The sequence below is a fragment of the Phalacrocorax carbo genome, chromosome 4 (genome assembly GCF_963921805.1).
Source record: "Phalacrocorax carbo chromosome 4, bPhaCar2.1, whole genome shotgun sequence".
Lineage (NCBI taxonomy): Eukaryota > Metazoa > Chordata > Aves > Suliformes > Phalacrocoracidae > Phalacrocorax > Phalacrocorax carbo.
Window position 1 is genome coordinate 40,699,675 of NC_087516.1, and position 21,269 is coordinate 40,720,943.

At 36.4% G+C, this 21,269-nt stretch overlaps 1 protein-coding gene across 2 annotated transcripts in view; it reads left to right on the forward strand.

Annotated features, from left to right (window-relative positions):
• GLRA3 (glycine receptor alpha 3) overlaps positions 1–21,269 on the forward strand; it is a 97,060-nt gene that overhangs the window by 40,248 nt on the left and 35,543 nt on the right. For both annotated transcript variants that reach the window (XM_064449686.1, XM_064449687.1), the window contains exons 4-5: positions 10,376–10,599; positions 13,581–13,663. In XM_064449686.1, the coding sequence (XP_064305756.1) occupies positions 10,376–10,599; positions 13,581–13,663 (307 nt within the window). The remainder of the gene's footprint in view (positions 1–10,375; positions 10,600–13,580; positions 13,664–21,269) is intronic.

A 21,269-nucleotide genomic window follows, 5' to 3' on the forward strand; every position in this document is an offset into this window, starting at 1 on the left:
AAAGCACTCTGGGGAGTCTGAATTTATTCCCTTGCTTTAAAAAATAAGCAGTCTTTACATTGCCTGATCTTTCCATTAGTAGATTTCTTTTCCAGTTAATGGATTTCCAAAATGTAAATGTATAGGGATATATGAAAGCTAATTTATTGGCATAACAGGATTAGTTAAAGAAGATTTCTAGTCTGCTTTCCATCTACAAACATTGTGTGCTACAATATGTGGGATCTCTCACAGTCTTCTTTTTAGTTGCACTATCTTCTTTTATAGGTTTAAATGGAATGAGGGTTTAGCCACTTGACTTCAAATAGGATTGAAGTGGTAGAATACTGAAAATTTGATGTTTCTAGTCAGTCTTTATTAGTTCCCTGTTTTGCAATATATTTTACCTTATTTTTGTGAACATTATGAAACTGGCTACTCTACAGTTTCAGAAAACTCAATGTATCAAATATGTAATTTCATGCCTTGGTGTAATGTATATTGCATATCATTTATAATACATATATCTATAATAACACTTTTCAAAGTGTGTGTTTATACTTTACATTTGTAAACTCATTCATTTTGGATAGTTTTACTGCAATTTTTAATTTATGCTAGACCTTTAAATATTTATACTAGACCAGTGTAACAAGACTGTTTTGCAGCTTAGCAAAATGTAGGGAAAATGTTTCAGATTTGTGCCTGTGACTACTGTTCTGGTATGACTGTGGTGCTAAAATCACAGGTTTTGAGATCTACCAAAATAGGGTTAAGACTGACTTTTCAATGAATAACTTCTGTTTCTACCCCCTTCATTATGGACCTTGTGGAAGCCCATGAACTTGACATTTCTTCTTTCTCCCTTGCTACTCATCTAGAACCACATGCACTGGTTCACAAAGTTACTTTCTTCATGAAAGGAGCAGGTTAGCAAATGGATACTGAATGGAGTTTGTGCCTGTTCAAGTTTTATTTAGTTGCCTAAATGCATTCAGTGTTTTTAGAGATTGTCTTAATAATCCTTAAGATACCTGGGTTATCTAGGCTAGCAGACACATCATAGGATTGCAGGAGGCATGCATTTTTTGAACCAGCAGCCAAAAGGCAGAATATCTTATGGCTTTTCAAATGGCACTAGATATTTTTAGGTAGACAAACAAATTGTTCTCTTTCTCCTTGGTACTGGTACAGTTCAAATCCATATTAACTTTTACATGTTGCCATAGCGTCAGTGTAGAACCTCTAAACCAACATGATTATCCTGAGACTTCTTTGTGCGCTTCATACCTACCAATAGATTTAAAGACAACTCATATGTAATCAAGTTTGTTTAAAGTTAGAAATACCTCCCTTCCCTTAGTCCATTTTAGCAGGTGTTTAAGCTGCTGGAGTTAGCAGGCCCTGCTTCTGGACTTGAACTAATTCAGTTTTACCTTTTATTTTACCCTTTTATTTTACCCTATTCTAGACAATGTCATATTTACCCACCAACACAAGAAAGGCTGCAGGGAAAGTTAGTATGGAAACCTCAGATTCCTATTTGACCTAATTAATTCCCGAGGAGATGAAACAGAGGATGACTTCAAATATATGTTTTCAATAAAGGTTTCTACCATTCAGTCACTCATTGAAACTAGTAATATTCTAAGTGCTAATGTATAAAATGTATTAATAACAACATGTAATATATAGCAAAAGAATTCTGGTTGATCTGAACAAATGAATAGTCTCAGAAAAACTCAAATTTTCACTTAGCAAGAAATACTTTCTGCTGTGAGAGAAAAAGCATCTTCAGGGACACATCATTTATCTGCAGAAAAAAAAAATCTTTTGTCAACTGAGAACATGGCAAAGATCAATGGAGACAGAGGCTTAGTGCATGATGTTTGTTCATGTAATTGTCATGTCCATTTTCATCCAAATCCCTTATACTACTGCATGAAAGTGCAAACATTTTAGAAGCCCCTGAGCTAAAGCTTAAAAAAGCAATTACACTCAGCAAGTTGCAAAATGTGATCTTAGTGTAATGCATTAGGAGTTGGGAACACACAACTTCCATTAAGAATGGAAGTAGCATATTCAACCTGCAATTAATAAATATACTAGGACATGCAGTAAAAGCTGTGACAAACATTATACAGTATGACAGTACTGTGTTTAATTGATTTTTTAAGAGTAAACATGCTAGATATTAAATAGCTTTAACTTTTGACATGGCTATTATTTGTGAGCACAGAAACTAAAATCCAGCCATTGTTACTGTTAATAAACTAGAAAAAATCCCAACACTAAAATTAACTAAACCTGTGCATTCTGCAATGTTTCCATCCTAAAACCTATGGAAAATCAGTTGATTTTGTAGCACACTGTTGAATTCCACAGATTTTGAATGTTTTGTAATGAAGACAAGGAAGTCAGAAGCTAAAAATCAAGGAAACCTCACAGAAACTACTGACTATATTCTTATTCTTTTAGCCATGGGCTGAATGACAAAGACTGATAGCTCTGAACTACTAAGCATTCTGTAAGTGACTCCCATGCTTTCAGTAAGGGAAAGGCTGAACTGGAGTAGTGACAGAACAGTTCTCATCCTCCAAACCATTAACAGTGATGGTGAATGAGGTATTACTCAACCCAGAATAGAAGAAAGCAAGCTACGTTCGTCTGTCCCAGGCAGAATGTTAACAGAGGCCATACAGCTTTAGAATCCAAGGTTATGAAAGCAGGTGATACATCTGGGAAGAGCACTTCGTGCACAAGTACTGTATATGCTTATTTGCTGAATTTTGATTTTGTTAGGGAATCTGACACGTCTGAGATTACAGGTAGAAATTTTGAAATCCTAGTTTTAGCTAGTTCTTTGACAAGTAAGTTCTAGTTCCATCAATTTCAATATAAGTATTGCTGGGCAGTTATTGGAGTCAAACTCTGCAAAGGGATTATGCAAAATTTAAAGAAAATTTCATCAAAACTATTCACAAGACACCCACCTGGATACTTAGTGATTCAGAAATGGGGGGGGGGGGGGACCAAAAACCCAACCAACCAAAAAAAAAAAACCACAGAAAAATTAAAAATATTAATGAACACCTTAAAATCTGCTTTTATACATCCACGATCCACAGCCAAAGAAACAGAGAACTCCTTATCCAAAATCCATCAGCAATCTTTTCTGAATAGCTAAAATAATTTCCTAAAGCTTCCTGAGATCAGAGGCAAGTTAGCCCTCGCCCAAATCCCCAAACCATCTGGCCTGTCCTACTTAATGGAGGGGGTAAGAGCACCCACCATTTTCAAACTGGTCTAGGATTAGAGCTTTTATTCAGGAACCGAACAAGCCTTACTTCTCATCCTGAGCTTGCAAGGGATCAAATCTAGAGATCCTAATCAGCAAGAAAGTGCTTAGCCAACTAACTTCAGGCAGGACTAGACAGGAAAGTTTTCCATGTCTTCATGTATGAAACTGCATACTTGCCCTTATACAGCAAAATTGCAAGAGTCACAGGATTAGAAAGAAAAATTGCAAAAGCAAGGCATTTTCCTAAGGCCCATCGATGAAGACATTCCCTTCTGAGAGAGGTATCCTGTGGTTCTGGAAAATTCACAAAGTTGCTTCTTACTAAGGGAGCAGTGCAGTACAGCAGTTGCTCATGGCATCTCTCGGTGTTCTGTAATTCCAGAGAGAGAACAGTAAGGTCACCCTTAGTTTTACCCACTGCCAAAATCAGTTCTAGAAAGAGAGCTTCCACGTGTGGAATTACCCTGTGATGGATCACTGGGAAGGATTCTGTGCGTCAGACAAACTCATAATTAACAGTGTATCAACATTGCTTCTTGTAATGAATGCCCTACAGCTATTCAGTACAGAAAAGCATGTTCTTGGGAATGTTTGGCATTAGTCAAATCTTGTTACTCTGACACAGACTTGACGTGTCAATTAAAGTTAAGTACTCAACAATCAATTTAAATCACACTTAATTTCTCTTTAGCTGCTATGGTAAATCTCTGACAGATTAATGAGTTACAGTTAATGGTGGAGCATGGAGTCTGTTGAATTTTTTCTTCGCTCATTAATTGAACTGCCATACAGCATAGATACTATCCTTGCTGTAGTTCAGACCGGTAATAAAGCAAAGATGTAATAAAAAATAGAGTCCCCTTATTTGCGATAATAAACCATGCCAGTAAAAAGATCACCAATGTTTATTAACATGATAAGCAAAAGGATGAGCCATTTCAGTCCAGCCTAAATTTATTGATGATCAAGGATGTTTTTGTCCTTAGATTTAATTTTCTCCCTTTAATATTTACCCTTCAATATATTTACGGATGGCAATCAAGTCATCAGTCAAGTCATAATACAAGTCCTTTGTATTACTGGTTTAAAGCAATCAAACTTTTCCTGTCTACTCTCACAGAACTGGCTATCCTGTCCAGCCCTATATCATCCTTTTATGCATCTTCTTTTATATAGTCTTTCTCTGAACATGCATGACTACAGATGAGGCCTCACCATAAATAATCTCAGTAATCATGGAATTCCAGCTGTTAAGCATGAGGAAATACAGGGGAATCCTTCAGATTACACAAACTATATTTGCATGTTTTCAAATGTCACTGTCAATTTCAAGGGTCTTCTCCTACTTTGATTTAGCAGTGACATTGGTAACCTGCATGGAAAATGACTTACCAATTTGAGGGGCTTACTTAAATTCAAATATTTATGTTTCTATACTAGGGAAATTTCATCAAAGGCATACTGAAATAATTACCTGAACAGCTTTTGGTCCAGTCTGAAATTTTCATGTATGCAAAGTAAAACTGAGGAAACTCCATCAATATACCCAGAGAAATTAGGTTACCTAAAGTGCAGCCATCGTGCTTAGGGCCAGTGAATAAATTTAAAATGGAAAGATGTTATTACCACAAAGTACTAATATGCCACAGGGCATCCTGTCTAATTACACTAATCAAGGTGGCATAAAAAGCATGTCAAGTTGCATGTTTTTCAGAGACTGAGATAGCGACTTTAGAAAATCTAAAGAGTAAAAATTAAAACTATTAATTTGTTCTGTAAACAGTAGCCTTTCATGTACAGCAATAAGAATGAGGAGCTTGAGGGAGAAGACAACTATGACAATCTGTATCCATCAAGTCCCTGCCTTTTACTACCTTTGTATCGGTATAACAAAACCCAAAATCATCCTTCACTTTTTATGAAACCTTCTAAAATTAATTAAGAAAAAAAATTCTAGCTATGATAAACCAGGAAAACATATGCTGCAAGAGGAAAACTCACCATAGAAACTGCAAAATAAGAATGGCAGTATTATGTTTTTACTGCTGTCCCATAGCAGTAGAAAGTTTAGTACTATATTGGATTATGTAGAACTCTTCTGGTTCAGAAAATAATGATTTTCTGCTTAGTTTTCCATTTTATCTTCCAGTTCTGGAGTTAGTCTTAAGTCTAACTTATTTCCCACGGTATTACATAAAAATTAAAATAATAAAAAGTAAAATTGCTAAGGGCTTTTAATTAGCCTGTTGCAAACAACTTATTAAACAACTAATGTTAAGATTAAGAAGTCAAAGTACTTTGAAGATAAAATGCATAACGCAAGTGTAATATTTTGTAAAATAAAGGCCAAAGATGTTTTTCATTTACCCAAGAAACAAAACAGAAACTGAAGTGACATATGCTCTACAACATTCCTTTTTATGTTGGTGTACCCCAAGGGTGCTATGCTGAAATACGAAGTTACTTCTACTGTTGCACAGGCGCCTGAACACCTGATAACTCAGCACCTGATAATTTTATTATTTTTTTTCTGCAGGGGGGTGAGCGGATAGAGGGAGAGGAATGATAACGCACACATAACTGTATGACCAAATACTCTCATTCCCTATAGGGTAATAAACAAATTCAGTAAAACGAATAGCACACTATAGTTACAAAATTATATTTATTTTGAAGTGGTTTTCCAAGACATTGGTTGCTTTTTTAGGCCAGGATTCCCTTGGGTCTTATTATTCCTGATACACGTTCATCTCCCTTGTAATGTCTACTGAAATAATTTAAATTATTCCTTGTTCCCCTTGCCTTTAGTAGTTCCCTCTAGTTCTGCCTTCCTTTTACTCCAGGTCACCCTGCTACTTTCCATTTCTCACTTCAGCCTTCACGTGAGCAAGTCTGCCCAGTACATCTGTGATAACTTCTTAGGTACAGAGGATCGTATTCAGCTTTCATTGCAACAAAATAAATTCTAGTCCATGCCATTGTCTGCGAAAAGCTTTTCCAGCATTATGTCAAATGGAGCTGTTAGCAACAGCTGTAAAAACCTGGAAAGAGTAAAATCTAACCATTGAAGGGCTATTAGTCCGTGCATGCATATAATCTACAAATATGGGGCCTTGCTCTTGGTTGATTTTCAAGCACTTGCAATACAAGCAGTTACTAAAATTAGTAAAAATATGTTCAAACAAGTCTTTACATTTTTGCTATAATGTGGTGGAAACTTACTGAACAAATCTATATTTTAGACTTCAGTAAACGCATCCACTTTCTATGCTATTTCTATGACCTCACCAGAAACTCAAGTATTTTTCAATACAGGTATTTAATGGACAAGAACAAAAAACTTCCATAATTATCAGTATAAAATAATATTCTACATAAGAACAGTATTTCTCATACTGCCTTCAAATTTACTCTTAGCAGTGTTCTTGGAAGGTCCATAAGATTTCCATGTTAAAAATCTACAGTGAGCTAGAACAAATAAAGCAAGAATCATTTGACTATATTATGTAAAAGACAAATCTAGATTTCACTTAGATATATTAGTCAAAATTATAGTATTTGGAACTGGAATAGGTAGAGCTCTGGAAGGTTATTTATGCATGAAAGTTTGATAATTTTGTTCAAGTGACAAGATTCAAAAATTATGAGAGCAGGTGATAGGCAATGTTCAAATGGAGGGCATATTTTGGAAATCTGCTTTTATATATCTCTCCCTCAGATCTAGAAGGATTCCACATATAGTGCCTATTAAAAAATGCATTAAAAAAACTAGTGAGTCATGCAATTAATATCTTGAGGATTTGTGTAAAAGTTTCCATAAAGCATTCTAGCTCTATTCTGTATGCTGTGGGAATATAGCTGTATCTGTATCAGTATAATGAAGAAGAAATCGACTTATTCTTTAAGTATCTTTGATTTAACTCTGTGCTGGAAATTGCTAATCAAAATGTTAGTACTGGAGTCCACAATGGCTTCAGCCTCCAGCATGGACAGCAAAAAAGAACTACCTGATCTCCCAGTTTTGATTTTATTAAGCCCTATGGAGTAGATAAACATTATCCTGACCCTCTAAGAAATTTCACCCTGTGGCTAAGTGTTTCAAAGGACAGTGAAGCAAGGGCAGACCAATAAATCAGTCTCATTCTGTAGAACCAGGGCATAGCAGCTGTTCAGACGTTATACAGCCTCAAGGCTCCTTGAGGTTATAGACATGGTTGTGTAAGTCACCACAACTTAAATGATGATTTCACTCTTCCCTCAAGGAACCTCCCCAGCACAGTTATGTGAGTTAGGAGTCACCCCTCCAGGCAAGTAGCATGTGAGAATAGTAATCCTCTTGTAAGAAAACAAATCAATTCTAGCCGTTTAATTCTGGTCTCTGTGTTTGTATCAAATATCCCTACTTGTTTAAAGCAGTTAAGCCTTACGCTCGCAATGTGTAATTATAAACTGAGATGATTAATAATTGTGCTTCATACAATAGCGGTCAAATGTATCTTTTTCCTTTTGATAAATTAGGAATGTTTTTAGTGAATAATGACAGCCAATTTAAGTCAGACTTTTCAGGGGAGAGAACAATAAAAAATAGCTTCAATCATTTCAATGAAAAATTTAACTAGGATTTTTTTTCATCTTAAAAGCTGGAAACAATTTAAACCAATAAACTTTAAGCGAACTGACATACGTAATAACTTAATATAACCTAGAACAGATTTCTAAATTTGTTTTCATCCATTTTCCATTTTCATTTCAACTTTCTGCTATACATTTTTTGTCTGTTCTGTCTTATACATATGGAAGTCCCTTACTCTGTAAGTAATCCCATTCATAAACTCACTATATTCTACAGAGAAAAGTAAAATGAATAGACATACTTCAGGTTACACAAATTAAAAGGTAAAGCTTGGGTTTGGCTGAAGTGCAGAAGTCATCCTGAGAGCTGCAGTGCTCACACCCAGTGCCCCAGGTTTAGAGCTAATGTTTCCTTCAGTGCAAAGAGTCCACATGTTGGGACAGGCAGTAAGAGCCGTCACTGCTCCCACATCCTGCTTCTTCCTGGCCTTTTGATTTTATACAGGAGTTTTGGAAAGGGAACCGGTACTACATGGTATTTGGGGTATTATGCAAAGAAATAAGAGGATATTATACCCTCTTACTGCATGGAAGACACCAAAAGCTCAGTTCTATGAACACTGAGGCACAAGCTTGTCTAAGGGGTTTGGCTTACTTAGAAAAAAAAAAAAAAAGAAAAAAAAAAAGAGGCTTGTTTCTACATTTGTAAAGTTGAAAACCCCCGCTTTGGTTTCATCATGCCATAGTGCTAATTATGAAAAATACCAACAGCTTCTCTCATGGCTCTTGAGGCTGTCACTAGCTGTGATTAAAAAAAAAAGGGAAGTTTTTTTCAGTCCTTTTCTGAAGTAGGGTTTAAAAATTAACTTTTTTTTTTTTTTTTTTTTAAATAGCAATGGATTAACAAATCTTATGGTTTTTTTCCACTTGGCATTTAATGTTATATGCTTCCACTTTGTCAGAGAGCCTTTTCCATGTCAACTGAGAACAATAATCTGAATTCATTTCATTCTCCAGGTGTAGTTTTCCACCTAGTGGTTTTTTTCTTTAAAATTTATAAGGTTATATGAATATAAAATCCTCTTCTAGGACTTTCGGTATATGATATGTAGTATTTTCTGATTATGAAGGGACAAATGCTTGGTAAGCATGTTTTTAGCATATTTGGCTACCCTTATTCAAGCTGAGTAATTAAATTGACCAAAACAACAGCTGCTGAAAATATAAACACCAATTTTCATGAATAAATGTTGTATATTGAGATTCCTGTTGTCCTTTGTTATGTCCTTTGGCATGATTCTCACAACTCTATAGCTATATGTTCCAGGTTTCGTAAGATCAAATATTGATACAACATTGGAATTTCAACATCCCACAAAATCCCAGTGGGATTTTAACTAGTTATTCTAACCACTAACAACTACTACCCATGGTTATTGGCCAAATTCTATTGTTCAGCCTTGAACACTTAATTTCCCATTCTGACTCAAAAAACTTTCTTTTAAAAATTCATTTTTATTGTCTTTTTTTTAACAATAAACCTTTTTTTTAAAACAAATAAGTGGTGTATTTACTTCTGTTACATTTAGAAGCTCTGACAACCAGTCCCCATTTCCCCTCTGCACCTACCGTGCACCTACCGTGCACCTACCGTCCTTATGCTCAGTGCCTCAATCCTCTCAGTTCTCTATATAATTTAATGAGACGATAATATGCACTTTTGTTTAAAAACAAATATTTCCATCTTTCAGAGTAGTAAAGTTTTAAGAAAGTGTGCAGCTATAAATACAATGTTGTCTCTGACAGAGGACATATACGACTCCAGAATGACTTCCAGAAGTTTTAAGTACTCCACTTGCCTTTCCTATAAAAACACCTTTCATTAAGTCAGGACTGTCTGTAGGAATTAGGGTGATTCCGCTTGTACCTAAGCTAATTTATCATAAGGAATTGTATGGTGTCCACTATATTTACATAGAGAAGGAACATATTTGCCTTTCTTGGACAGCTCAGTGGCAAGGTACTGCTCACACAATTTTCAATAAGGAACTGAGGCACAGAAAGTCCAAGTGGTGTGTCTAAAATATGTAAGGGTTAGAGAGAGAGAAAAGAAAGTAGCTGAGGTTTCCTTCCAGTGGAACAGATTCTCAGTGCCTAAGAGAGCAAAGTGGGAATGCCTCCACCAGGAATTGAGCAGAAAAGGGTAATTCCATATAACTCTTTTTATGCTTCTCTCATTTTTATTTCAAGACAAAGCTACTGTAGGGCTGGAGTTATATGGAGTTATATGAACAGTACACAGAGGTTGGATTTCCTTAGCTTGGGATTTTTTCAATTGCCCTGAAATGCATCTTTATTCTTACACATTGTGCCCTCACTAATACAAATAGGTATCATGCTGGCATTCAGCTAAGTAATTCTTTTGTTATCCACAGATGTACAGGGGATTACATGGCTAAGAAATGAAATAAAAGCTAAATCCCTATGCTTGATAAAGCTTTGCTTGTTTTCTCTTTCATTCAGGATTACCGAGTGAACATCTTTCTCCGTCAGAATTGGAACGATCCACGCCTCGCATACAGTGAATATCCAGATGATTCTTTAGACTTAGATCCATCCATGCTGGATTCAATTTGGAAACCTGATTTGTTCTTTGCTAATGAAAAAGGTGCCAACTTTCATGAAGTTACAACAGATAATAAATTGTTGCGAATTTTCAAAAATGGAAATGTACTTTATTCCATCAGGTGAGTCTCTAATCAAATGATTTTTTTCAGATAGAAGCTGAAAAGTGTACCTAAGAATTGCTAATGGATATCTTCAGTTGCTAGTCATGCAGAACTATCACTAAAGTAAATGTGAGTTTTGAATACAGAACTTCATCATCATTGTTGTTCATGTTAATACTGAAATAGAAAATGATCCCTCATTAGGAATACACATAGTAAAAACCATAAGAAAAGTATCTTTGCCTTTTTAAAGTACAGATACTGAGCATAGAGGAGCTAGGACACTTGCACAGAGCAAACAATCCTGGAGTATTATAATTTGAGCTGGCCTGTGTGAGAGTTTCACACGCTGTAGCCTCCCTGTAATCACAATCCAATGTTATTTCTTTTTCACCTTTTTGGATATTGCAGTTGCACTTCAACATGGAAACATGATCTGTTTGAGGAAGAATGACATTTAAAGAATAGTTCACTTACTGCTGGAGATGGAGAGAAAAGTGGAAAGTAAACTTTTGAAAACGTTTATGAAGCCGTAAGCAGCAATCAGATATAAGTATTGACAAAATCTAGTTATGCTACTTCTTTTCTCTTCTCTTCTCCCCACTTTCCTTTTATTAATACAGGTGTTAGTAGGCATTTTACTACTATCTTCAAAAACCTGATCTTATGAAAGACACATTGGATATAAATATACTAATGCCCGATTAAACATAAGATAGATTTGGTATTAATACGGTGATATACTTGTGCAAAATGTTATACTTTTCAAAGCAAATATACTTCTTGTCCACTTAGCATTTTGCTTTGCATGCTTTTACAATACTGCATTAATGGGTAATTGGACTTTTTGAAGAGGCGTCAGGAATCAGTAAAACAGTTTGTATACTAATAGTAAAAGAAGTTGTTTATGACTTGGGTGGGTGTATCAGTGGCAGGGGAGTCTCCTTCCTCCCTCCTTCCAGTGAAAGTGGGCAGCATCTTGTCAAGCTTACACAGGGAGAAAGGGTTGAGTTAAAATTCCTATGAGCATTTCATATTCAAAAGGAGGTTAGTGTGCCAGTCTGGGAACATAATCATTCTTCAGTGGCACAACTTGTATTCTGTCACTATAAGCGGATGGAACACAAGTAAAGAGGATTTCTTCTCTGGAACCAGGTAGAAAGTAGAGGTAAATCAATTATCTCCAGACTGCCTGAGTCACCCTGAGAGGCATTGGCAGTTGTTCCTCTCTAATCAAATAACTCTTCCTCCTCCTTGCCCTGGTCCCACCAGATACATACAACAGAGAATATGGACACCACCACTCAACTGGAGCAAGCTTGGATTGCAACTTCAGTAGAATTCAGACCAAGTTCATGGTCACATGAAATTGGGGGGGGTTGGGGCGGGGGAACCAAATGTGAGAAATATTATAATATTAAATTATAAAAGCAAACTAGCTGAGTTCTTATGTGAATTTGAGTCAGATAACTTTTGATGAGGGGAGACATGCTAATTTCTAACATGCTGATATTAAAAGGAAAAAATATTAAAATTTCTAAATTTGCTTTTTCTTTTCACTCCCTAATGCCTCCTTCTCCCCTAATTGCATTGGAACAGTTCAGACAAAAAGATAATTAGAAGGTGCCAGTTCCTGATTCAATGAGTATTTAATATAAAATACTAAAATATTTACTAAAGCACTAAGTAAAGTCCAGGTGCCTCTTCTCTGAAATGACTTGCTGTGTTACTAGCCTGCTAGTCAGATTTTGCATTTGGAACCATTCTTAATAGTATGGGAATAAGGCCAGGGTCTGAATTCCCTCCTCAGACTCTCCCGTTGCAGCTCTGTCACTGGCAGGCTAAACAGAAGTTATAGCAACAAAGAATCAAGAAGGTTTGGAGAGGGAAAAGTAGGGTAAAAGAAATAGCCGTGCTTGCTGCCTACAGCCAACTTCCCTTTAGCCCCAATGCCAAAAACAGGGGAATGAGTTTAAGAGAGGGGGATTAGAGCACTGCCATTCTAGAAAAGCCTTATGTATAAGGAATTGAACTCAAGCCCTTCAGGTTTTTGGAGAAATTCCATCAACTTAATTGACAAATTAATATGAGACAACATTTTCATGCAAGAATTTTTCTAGCAAGGAGAAAAGTGCAGTCATGACAGAGTCACCATCCCTGGAGGTATTTAAAAGACGTGTAGACATGGCACTTCAGGGCCTGGTTTAGGAGGCATGGTGGTGTTGGATTGATGGTTGGACTTGATGATCCTAGAGGTCCTTTCCAACCTTAATGATTCTATGATTCTATGAATGATGAACGGATACCCCAACATGGCCAGTGAGGGAAAACATGTGCCTTTACCTCTTATATTCTTTTTCTCATTCCTCAGAGAAGTATCACTCTAAAGTTATTGTGTTGATATAAAATGTAAAAATACCTCTTTTGCCTATAGGTTGCAAAGTATTTCACAGGAAGTATCAGGACTAATGTGAAACACAGCTGCAGTTCAAAATTACAAGCATATTTCAGTCTATCATCAATACCATAAAATGTTATCTTAAACCTTTGTGTTGATAATTTAAGCACCTTATTTTAGAACAATAACACATAAATTACTTTGCCACCATGATTTACAGCTGACATCTGTTATGAAATTCTTGGAAATTTGAGTAAATTTTACGTCAAGGAATTGAAATAGTGTAACAGTACAAGAATTCTGTTGTAGCACAAAAAAAGCATGCTGTTGTTGCATTCCTCTGGACTTCCCATAAAGATAGGCAACCATTTGAAAAAAGTGTTTTTCTGAAAGTCTGTAATAATTTTTTTCCACATTGTCATACTAGGCTGAGCGAGTGAAATGGGTTCAGCTAATATAGATCCCTTTCGAGAGCTTTCTAATGAAAAAATATATTTTATTCTATTTTTAATTATTTCCAGTGTTTTCATGAGTTCTTTCTGTGCAGTTCTATGGCATTTTTATTGTATATTTTTCAATATTTTTTTTTGTGTTCTTTCAGATTGACTTTAATACTGTCCTGCCCGATGGATCTCAAAAATTTTCCAATGGATGTGCAAACATGTATAATGCAGCTGGAAAGCTGTAAGTTTCAGTCATGTATTATCCTATAAACACTTTTGTAGGGATTACAACAGCTATGTAGGAGGTAGAAAGACCCCTTGTAGTGCTACAAGAACGAATTTGCAAAAAAGAATCCTCTATTTTACAAAAAGAATCTGTGAAACATACATGATTTTCAAAGGAAGAGATTCTTTCACCCTTACTTGTACTGAAAATCAACTGTTTTGTGTAAATCTAAAGTTACTGCTAAACTTAAGTACCCAGTGCCAGTTTACCTTTACACAAACTTTATTCATATGGAGGTTCATCATTAAGTCTTCCCTGTGTTCACACATACAGGGGACAGTAATATGGGAGAGCATAAAGGAAACATTCAAACAACATAAGGGAGTGATTTATGTGTTTTATGTGAACATCCTGAAATCCATAATAACTCGGTCTCCTTAAAGGCTGGAAACATGACAATATGTACTGAGTACCTTCTCTTCAGATTCTTGCTTTAGCTCTTCAGCATGCCTACATGTTATAGTTACATATCTGCAGTTTTTACCTAATCATCCTAGAAGGGATTAGGGAAAGGGTTAACTACAAGGGAGAACTGTAGAAGACGGCACAGCGCATACATGTATATACATATATGCCCATGTACCTACATAGGGTATGTCACTTACACAGCCCTCACCCCCTCAACTGGGGCAGCAGCTTGGATGAGTGGAACACCTCCCAGAAAATCTTGGGAAGGGCTGTAGAGTCCTTGCATTAGGAGGAGGAGGAAGACCATACAGGGTATCGTCTAGCTAGGGATAAAATGTGACCATGATCTGTCCATCAGCTGTAACACTGGAAAAATTTCTAGCATCTTCTGGAGACCCTGGGCTTAAAGGAATCTGTAGTAGCCCAGATGGCTTGACATTGAAAGCATCCAGAAAAACATAGAAAGAAAAAAGGCCTGATAGCTTTCTAGTGCAGAGAAGGTCAGTTTGACCCAACCCGGTGTTACACAAGAATGTCTATGGAAGAAGCAAAATTACAACTCCATGTTTTAAACAATCCCTTCATAAAACTCTATTTGCATTATACCTAAATAACCAGAGGAGAGCAGAGGAGAAGGTAAAACCAGCTTACACAAGACAGGCTTTGCAGAATTATCTTTCAGTCAAGGGCAATACTTTTTATGTGAAATAAAATCAGCATTTGTTAATTCATTGTATATTGTATTTATCTCCCTTGATATCTTGCTTAGAACATAAAAGAGCATGGAAAGCATACAGCAGCTATGCCCTTTCAAGGCAGACACACAAACACACAAACAAAAAGACAAAACTGAATGTTCTGTCTGATGCTATGATCAGAGCTAACACAGGATGTGTGAGGAGAAAGGCACACATATGCATTAAATTCTCATTTTCCTTGTTATATTAAGTATTTGGGAGTCGCCTTTTCCCCTTAAAATGACAGGACTTTGGAAGAGATTCCTAGCAGAAAAATCCTCCTAATGATGTGAAGAACAAAAAGTAAATAAAGCATTCTTTGAAATATTTGAGAAATCTGAAGTTTGTGAAAATTAGCAATGGGGAAAACCAGATAAATGAATAAATCCCCATATTAATGTTAGATCTAGATTTACAGTTTTAGGATAAATAAGTAGAATATTTCAGCAAATAAATTTCTGCATATAGAATTAACGTACTGGATTACTTGAAATATATTATAGATCAGAAATACAACATACATAATTTGATTAAATTATTTCTTGGGGTTTTTCTTCTTTTACTGGAACAAAGTTGCATCAAGAGAAGGGGAAGGTAATTATCTATCAGTCAGTATGTCAGAACTGTCTGTTGTGTTGATAATGCGATGCTTTTACAAAAAATGGCAGGGTGAGTATGAAAGCCAGATCTTTCTTACGTTGCAGTGGACAGATGGTAGTATTATAAAGCGGGCTTTCAATATGAGGGCAATGGCTGAATCTGACAGCAGAAATTTTCCTGGCTAAAACTGGTAGTTATTTAGTGTAAATGTCGAGGAATTTAGGGCATTATATAGCCACCATTTAAGCAAAACTCCAGTCAACCCAAGTGGATAAACCTACTAATAACCTATGTCACCTTTATAATTAATGTGACTAAATAAAAGGTTAATATGAGACAGTTGTGTCAGAGTGCATACAGATGGCAGGTTTATTCACTATATACAATTATACTTCAAACAGAAAGTATCATTGTGTTTGACTGAACAAGCAAAAAGTATAATTTTAAACAAAAATGTGTTCTAAAAGTTATGAAATTTTTGCTGTAACAACTTCATAAAACTCAGCAGTAATTTTCCTCTCTTTCAGCCCTTGTGAGGACAGGCCGCACAACAACTGAGCATTGTCAAGCAAACAGGCATCTGTTTTGCTTTATAGAAACCTTGCAGGAGCTCACAATCCCCACAAACTGCACCATAGGGAACCAGTACTTATTAGTTGAACAGCACTGTAGATGTTCTACTGTATTTTCCAGAAGAGCATTTTTCACTGAAGTCTTGTTTTTAATCATTCAGTCCAGTAGGATTAAATTCCCTGCTGCACATTCACATAGCAGAGAGAGGCAATGTTTACAAAAGAAAGGCTGAACAAAATACAAATTAGTGCTTCAAAATCTAGCTACAGAGAAAGATCACATTTTATTTCATAAGGAAGTTACAAGTAATAAAGCTTTCCCCATATCGCCTTGTCTAATTCTATTTTACCTGTAACTCCAGACATTGAAAAATAGAGACTATGGGCAAAGTAGCTGGCCTGAGGCAGAAAATTTTGCAGCCTGTGGAAGGTCTGGCTATACCTACAGGTCTGATAGAAGAATAACCAGTTAGGTTTGCAGGACAGCAGTTTCCTGAAACTGAGAGAAATTACTCTGGGACAGATCCAAAGAGGATAGGCAGAAAGACGTAACTTCCATCCTCCTAGATCTTCAAGTGTAGGAATTCACTTGCCCAAGATCAGTTTCTCTATACAGAAAATACAGGAAGAGAAATAGACACCTTGGAGGAGTTACAAAAAAATATCTACATGCTGGACAGGAGACTAACTAGGTGAAAAAAAGAAAAGTTTTATATGAGTCTGAACTCTGACCAGTTTCCAAAACTTAGAAAAAGGTGATCAGACACATTCAAACTCCAACCTTTGGCTAAGAACAGGCATCTGTTTCTCTTTGAAATTATAGAAGAAAAGAGGAGGATGGGTGCATTTAGCATTTTCCCAGGCTTCATATCGAATCTCCTGAGGTAAGAACTGACATGACCCTGGGAGCCTGAATCCATCCAAGAATGACTAACTTCTATGCCACTGTGTCATATAGTCCTGTGGCTGGCTGGGTTAGAATTTTTGGTGCACAGTGAGAAAACTCAGACAGAAGGATCAAAGTGCTAACCCCTGTGGTTGGTGCACTGTCCAGGGAAGCAGAAGATGTGAGGTTTCAAAACTGCGAACACAGTCCTCTCGTGTCCTGAGTAAATGGTCTGATCATCAGGCTGTGTTATAAAAACCGAAGTGGTTACAGGAGGAAAACGGCAGCAGCCATGCTTCCAGATGTTGCTTTTTATAGTGCTCATCATTGCTGCTTTTTCCACTGAGTGCCAAGTTGGGTAGAACATTGTACAATTACAATTTTACAAGGCCCATTTCCATTTATCTCACAGTTTCTTTAAATTGTATCTGATCTTGCAAGCCTTGTGTCTGCATGTGTCACTAAGCAAATTAGACTGTTTCTAACAAATCACTCGTCTTATTCTTATTCATCTTACCACCAGGTTGTAAAGAAAGGCTCACAGTTACTTATAAAGGACAGACCGTAGGTTTTACCTCTGCTATAATATTGTGCTTTTGTTTAGTATTAGATACTTTCCTTCAATACTGATACTGTTGCTCCAGCACAGAAAGCTCTAAGAGGAAAATTCATGGATAGCTTTTCTTTCCAAATGATATTTTTATTTTTAGCCATCTCATTTAATATTTGGATGTGTTTTTTTTTTCCCAAGGTCAGTCTAAGCAGCTGGAGTTGCCCCTGGTTAAAGTATTCACTTATAAAGTGTCTGAAAAATATTTCAGTGGAAATGTCTTCTATTTTTAAAGGATTTCTTTTACCAAATGATTTCTCAGCAACTAGAATGAGCTGCTTTTGTAGATTAGAAAAGAAGCAAATGAAAATGCACATATGAAATAATCCCTTCTATATTTCTATGCTTTACACCAGGGCAGGCTATAGGCATGTGAGATAATTTTAGTTTTATTCTGCTTGAATAAGATACAAAGAAATGTCAGCTAGATACATATTTATTTCTGTGGCCTGTCTCCCAGGAAAGACATGTATTTTCATGTGCTAGAGCTTGTCATCTCTCTCTTTTTTAAGGTTCACTTTTATCTCACAGCATTCCTTTATTAATATATTACAATTATAGCTTTATGTGAGATTTAATACTCCTGAATTTTCAAAGAATAGTGAAAAGACTAACTCAGTTACAAAAGAAGAAATATACTGTGAAAAGGAACATATGTAAGGGAGAAAGCACCTGCTCACCTCATTATTTTATTTTGATATTTATTGTCTCTCTTAATAAATTAAACAATGACTTTTTTTCCCCTTTTGTTTATGGAAGCTTTTCAGTCTTTCTAAGCAATCACCCTCTTGTCTTTTGGATTTTTAGAGAAAATTCACTCTGTACCACATGATGCTATTGCCTGAATAGTACAATTTCACTCCTCGCAGTCTCTAAATTAGAGATTGTGCAAACGAAAAGACCTGTAAGCAAGGTACAGCAGTACAGGCTACTGCATTACAGAAAATGTGTGCGTTGTTCCTTTGCCACAACAGCACAAAAAGACACCATAAGAAAGATGATAGAACTGGAATGTGTTTCTTAGCTGCCAGGGAATCTCAGGTGTCTCCCTGAGTGACTGTAATTATGGACACACTACGTCAATGCCTGCCTGTGCCTGAATATATGGAAATCAAACCTCTTCTCTCCCTTCCATTTCAGTAGCACAAAAATTGTCAACAACTCATCCTATGGTTTCTACCCTGCAGACAGGTGACTCGGTCCACTGTGCATACCTGAAGTGAGACCTGACACACAGCTACAAACAGCTACGTATTTCTGGTCTTCAGCTCCTGAAAAACTCCCGATGAACAGGCAATAGTAACTACAGCTGCTGCTGAACTCACAGAAACTAATATAAAAGTGACAGCTGAAAATCTATAGGCTTCAGCAAGGAATATTAAGTTTGAGAGATGTGGCAGAGGGCTGGGCCTGAAGTGTTGTTATTCTCTGAAATTCAGGCTAAGAAGGATAAACCTGTAACTCCCAAGAGAGCGATTCCATCAGAACGACTTAGAGAGCAGTGCAAGGGGCAGATGATTTGCAAAGCAGCTCGGAAGTGTGTAGAATAAAATCCTGCTTTCTTGGAGGCCCAGCATAAATTTAGCCTTGAAACGCATCACAGATTATTTCTGAAGCTAATATTTTTAGTGTGTAATGCATATTGGAAGAATTTATTCTACCCTCAAGCCAAAACCAGATTTGTTAGTGCTGCCAGATCTTCCCCCTGCTATGTTGCTTGGAATTTAGGGCACAATTCAAACCTCTGCCATGTTCTTAGGAACCGTAATGTGTGGGCATCCTATCCCAGAGGCACACTGTTGGGATGCCTAACAGAAGAGTAGTGAAATAACGCTAGTCAACATGACTGTAGTCCTTGCCTCAGCTGGATACCTAAAGAACTGCGTGGTTTGCTGAATAAATCCAATGTGGTTCTTGGACCTGTACCTTACTAAACATTAAAGAAATGAAAACAGAATTTAGATAAATCACTGGGATTAAAAGAACTATAAAATAAATTCTGTAGTCGAACCAAACTCTCTTGTACAACAATGGTAGATATTCAGCAAAGTTGTTTCATGCCATCCTTTTTTTTTTTTTTAATTGAACAAGGGGAAAAGAGTTAGGTTTTAGTATGCCTGTAGGTATTGTAAAATGACACAAGGGAAGCATGGCCTTCCTGGAGTAAAACAGAATGAGTAGAAAACTTAAAAGGTATGTTGGTATTTGCCTAGATCACAAGTTTGCTCAAAAATTTTATTCTTCATGGGTTGGAATGGTACTCTAAAGGTGGTTTAAAGGAAAGAACTTAGTAAATAAGTCTGTGTCAGCAGAACTTAAAAAAACAGGTATCTTGGAATTGCTGAGACAATTGAGGTTCAAAGGTATGGAGTCTCTGAAGGTACAGGGGAATTGCTTGCCCTGAATAAAAAAATCTTGTCTTGTTATAATGGTGTAGTCCTTGGACAGCCTGGAGAAGAGATGTTAATACTTTCAAGACACATCAATATTTCTTCAGGACAAACTTGTTGGATGTCCACTGTCTTGCCTATGAGACTGTGGGCTTTTAATGCCTACAGGTAATATTGAATTAGCTAATATAAAATCTTCATACTCTTAGCATACATATATACAGCTGATATGAATAGCTTAGTTCCAATAAGTTCTATAGAGTTATGTGAACTGATGTGGGTTGAACAGAACCATATTTGTTTAAGATGGACTTTATTCCTGTACTTTCGAACTTGGATGAATGGAGAAGTTATATTTATTATTAAGATTAATAATAATGTTAAAAAACCACAGATACAATCTGCTTTTTTCTTTCGGGGACCTCTTATATAGGGTGTTGGTAACAACATGTCAACACCATTTTTGAAAAGTTAAGGTTTTCTGGGAAAGATGACCAACATCAAGGGAAAAGTTTGGCTTTTTCTTTTCTAGACAGTATAGTTGCCTTTGCTACTTAGAAGTAGTTCATCAGGATCACATTCTTTTTCCCTGCAATTTTTCCCGAAACCTATAATTGAACATGCAGAAAATTTTCAGTCTTCCTAGACAATTTTCAGTGCTGACTAAAGGCTAGTGTTAGCATGTATGTCTTGTCCACCCTCTGCCAAAGAGTTTCGTATAGGTTAGATCAATTAAATAGACTATCACTATAATATCATTTTATCTGATGTCCAGATATTCAAAACCCTGAATCACCTATTCCAGGCACAAACCCTGACAACTACCCCTTATCTAGTGCTTTCTTTTCCACCTCCTCCCTCCATAAGTGTAACCACACATTTTTACTTTCATTTTTTCACAGTTACCACCAGCTCTGTGACAGACCATTTTCCAAAGAAAAACTTCTGCAGGCCAAATTCAACTTCCCCGATTGTTTCAGGCCCAGTACACTAATTCTACTTAGTTTGCCAGTTGTTCTTATTCATTTGGGGCGGAGGTCTCAGTCTCCTTGTACATGCTTCACTAGCTAATTATCTGGAATGACTTCAGACTCCTAAATATTAGTTGTGTCTTTAAAGAGAGATGTTTGCTGAGAGTCTACGGTGTCAGGCATACACAAAGTTTTTTAGTTTTCCCAAGAAATACTCCCTCTGCAACCTTCTCCTCCTGCAATAATAGCATTGTCATATAATTCTGAACAATTTAACATCTAATTTTGCATTACAGATGTGCAACACCTCAGACTTTGGGTTTATATAGACAGTATTAATGTAACCTAACCAGTCCTGTAACTTCTGAACATCTGTTCAACATAACA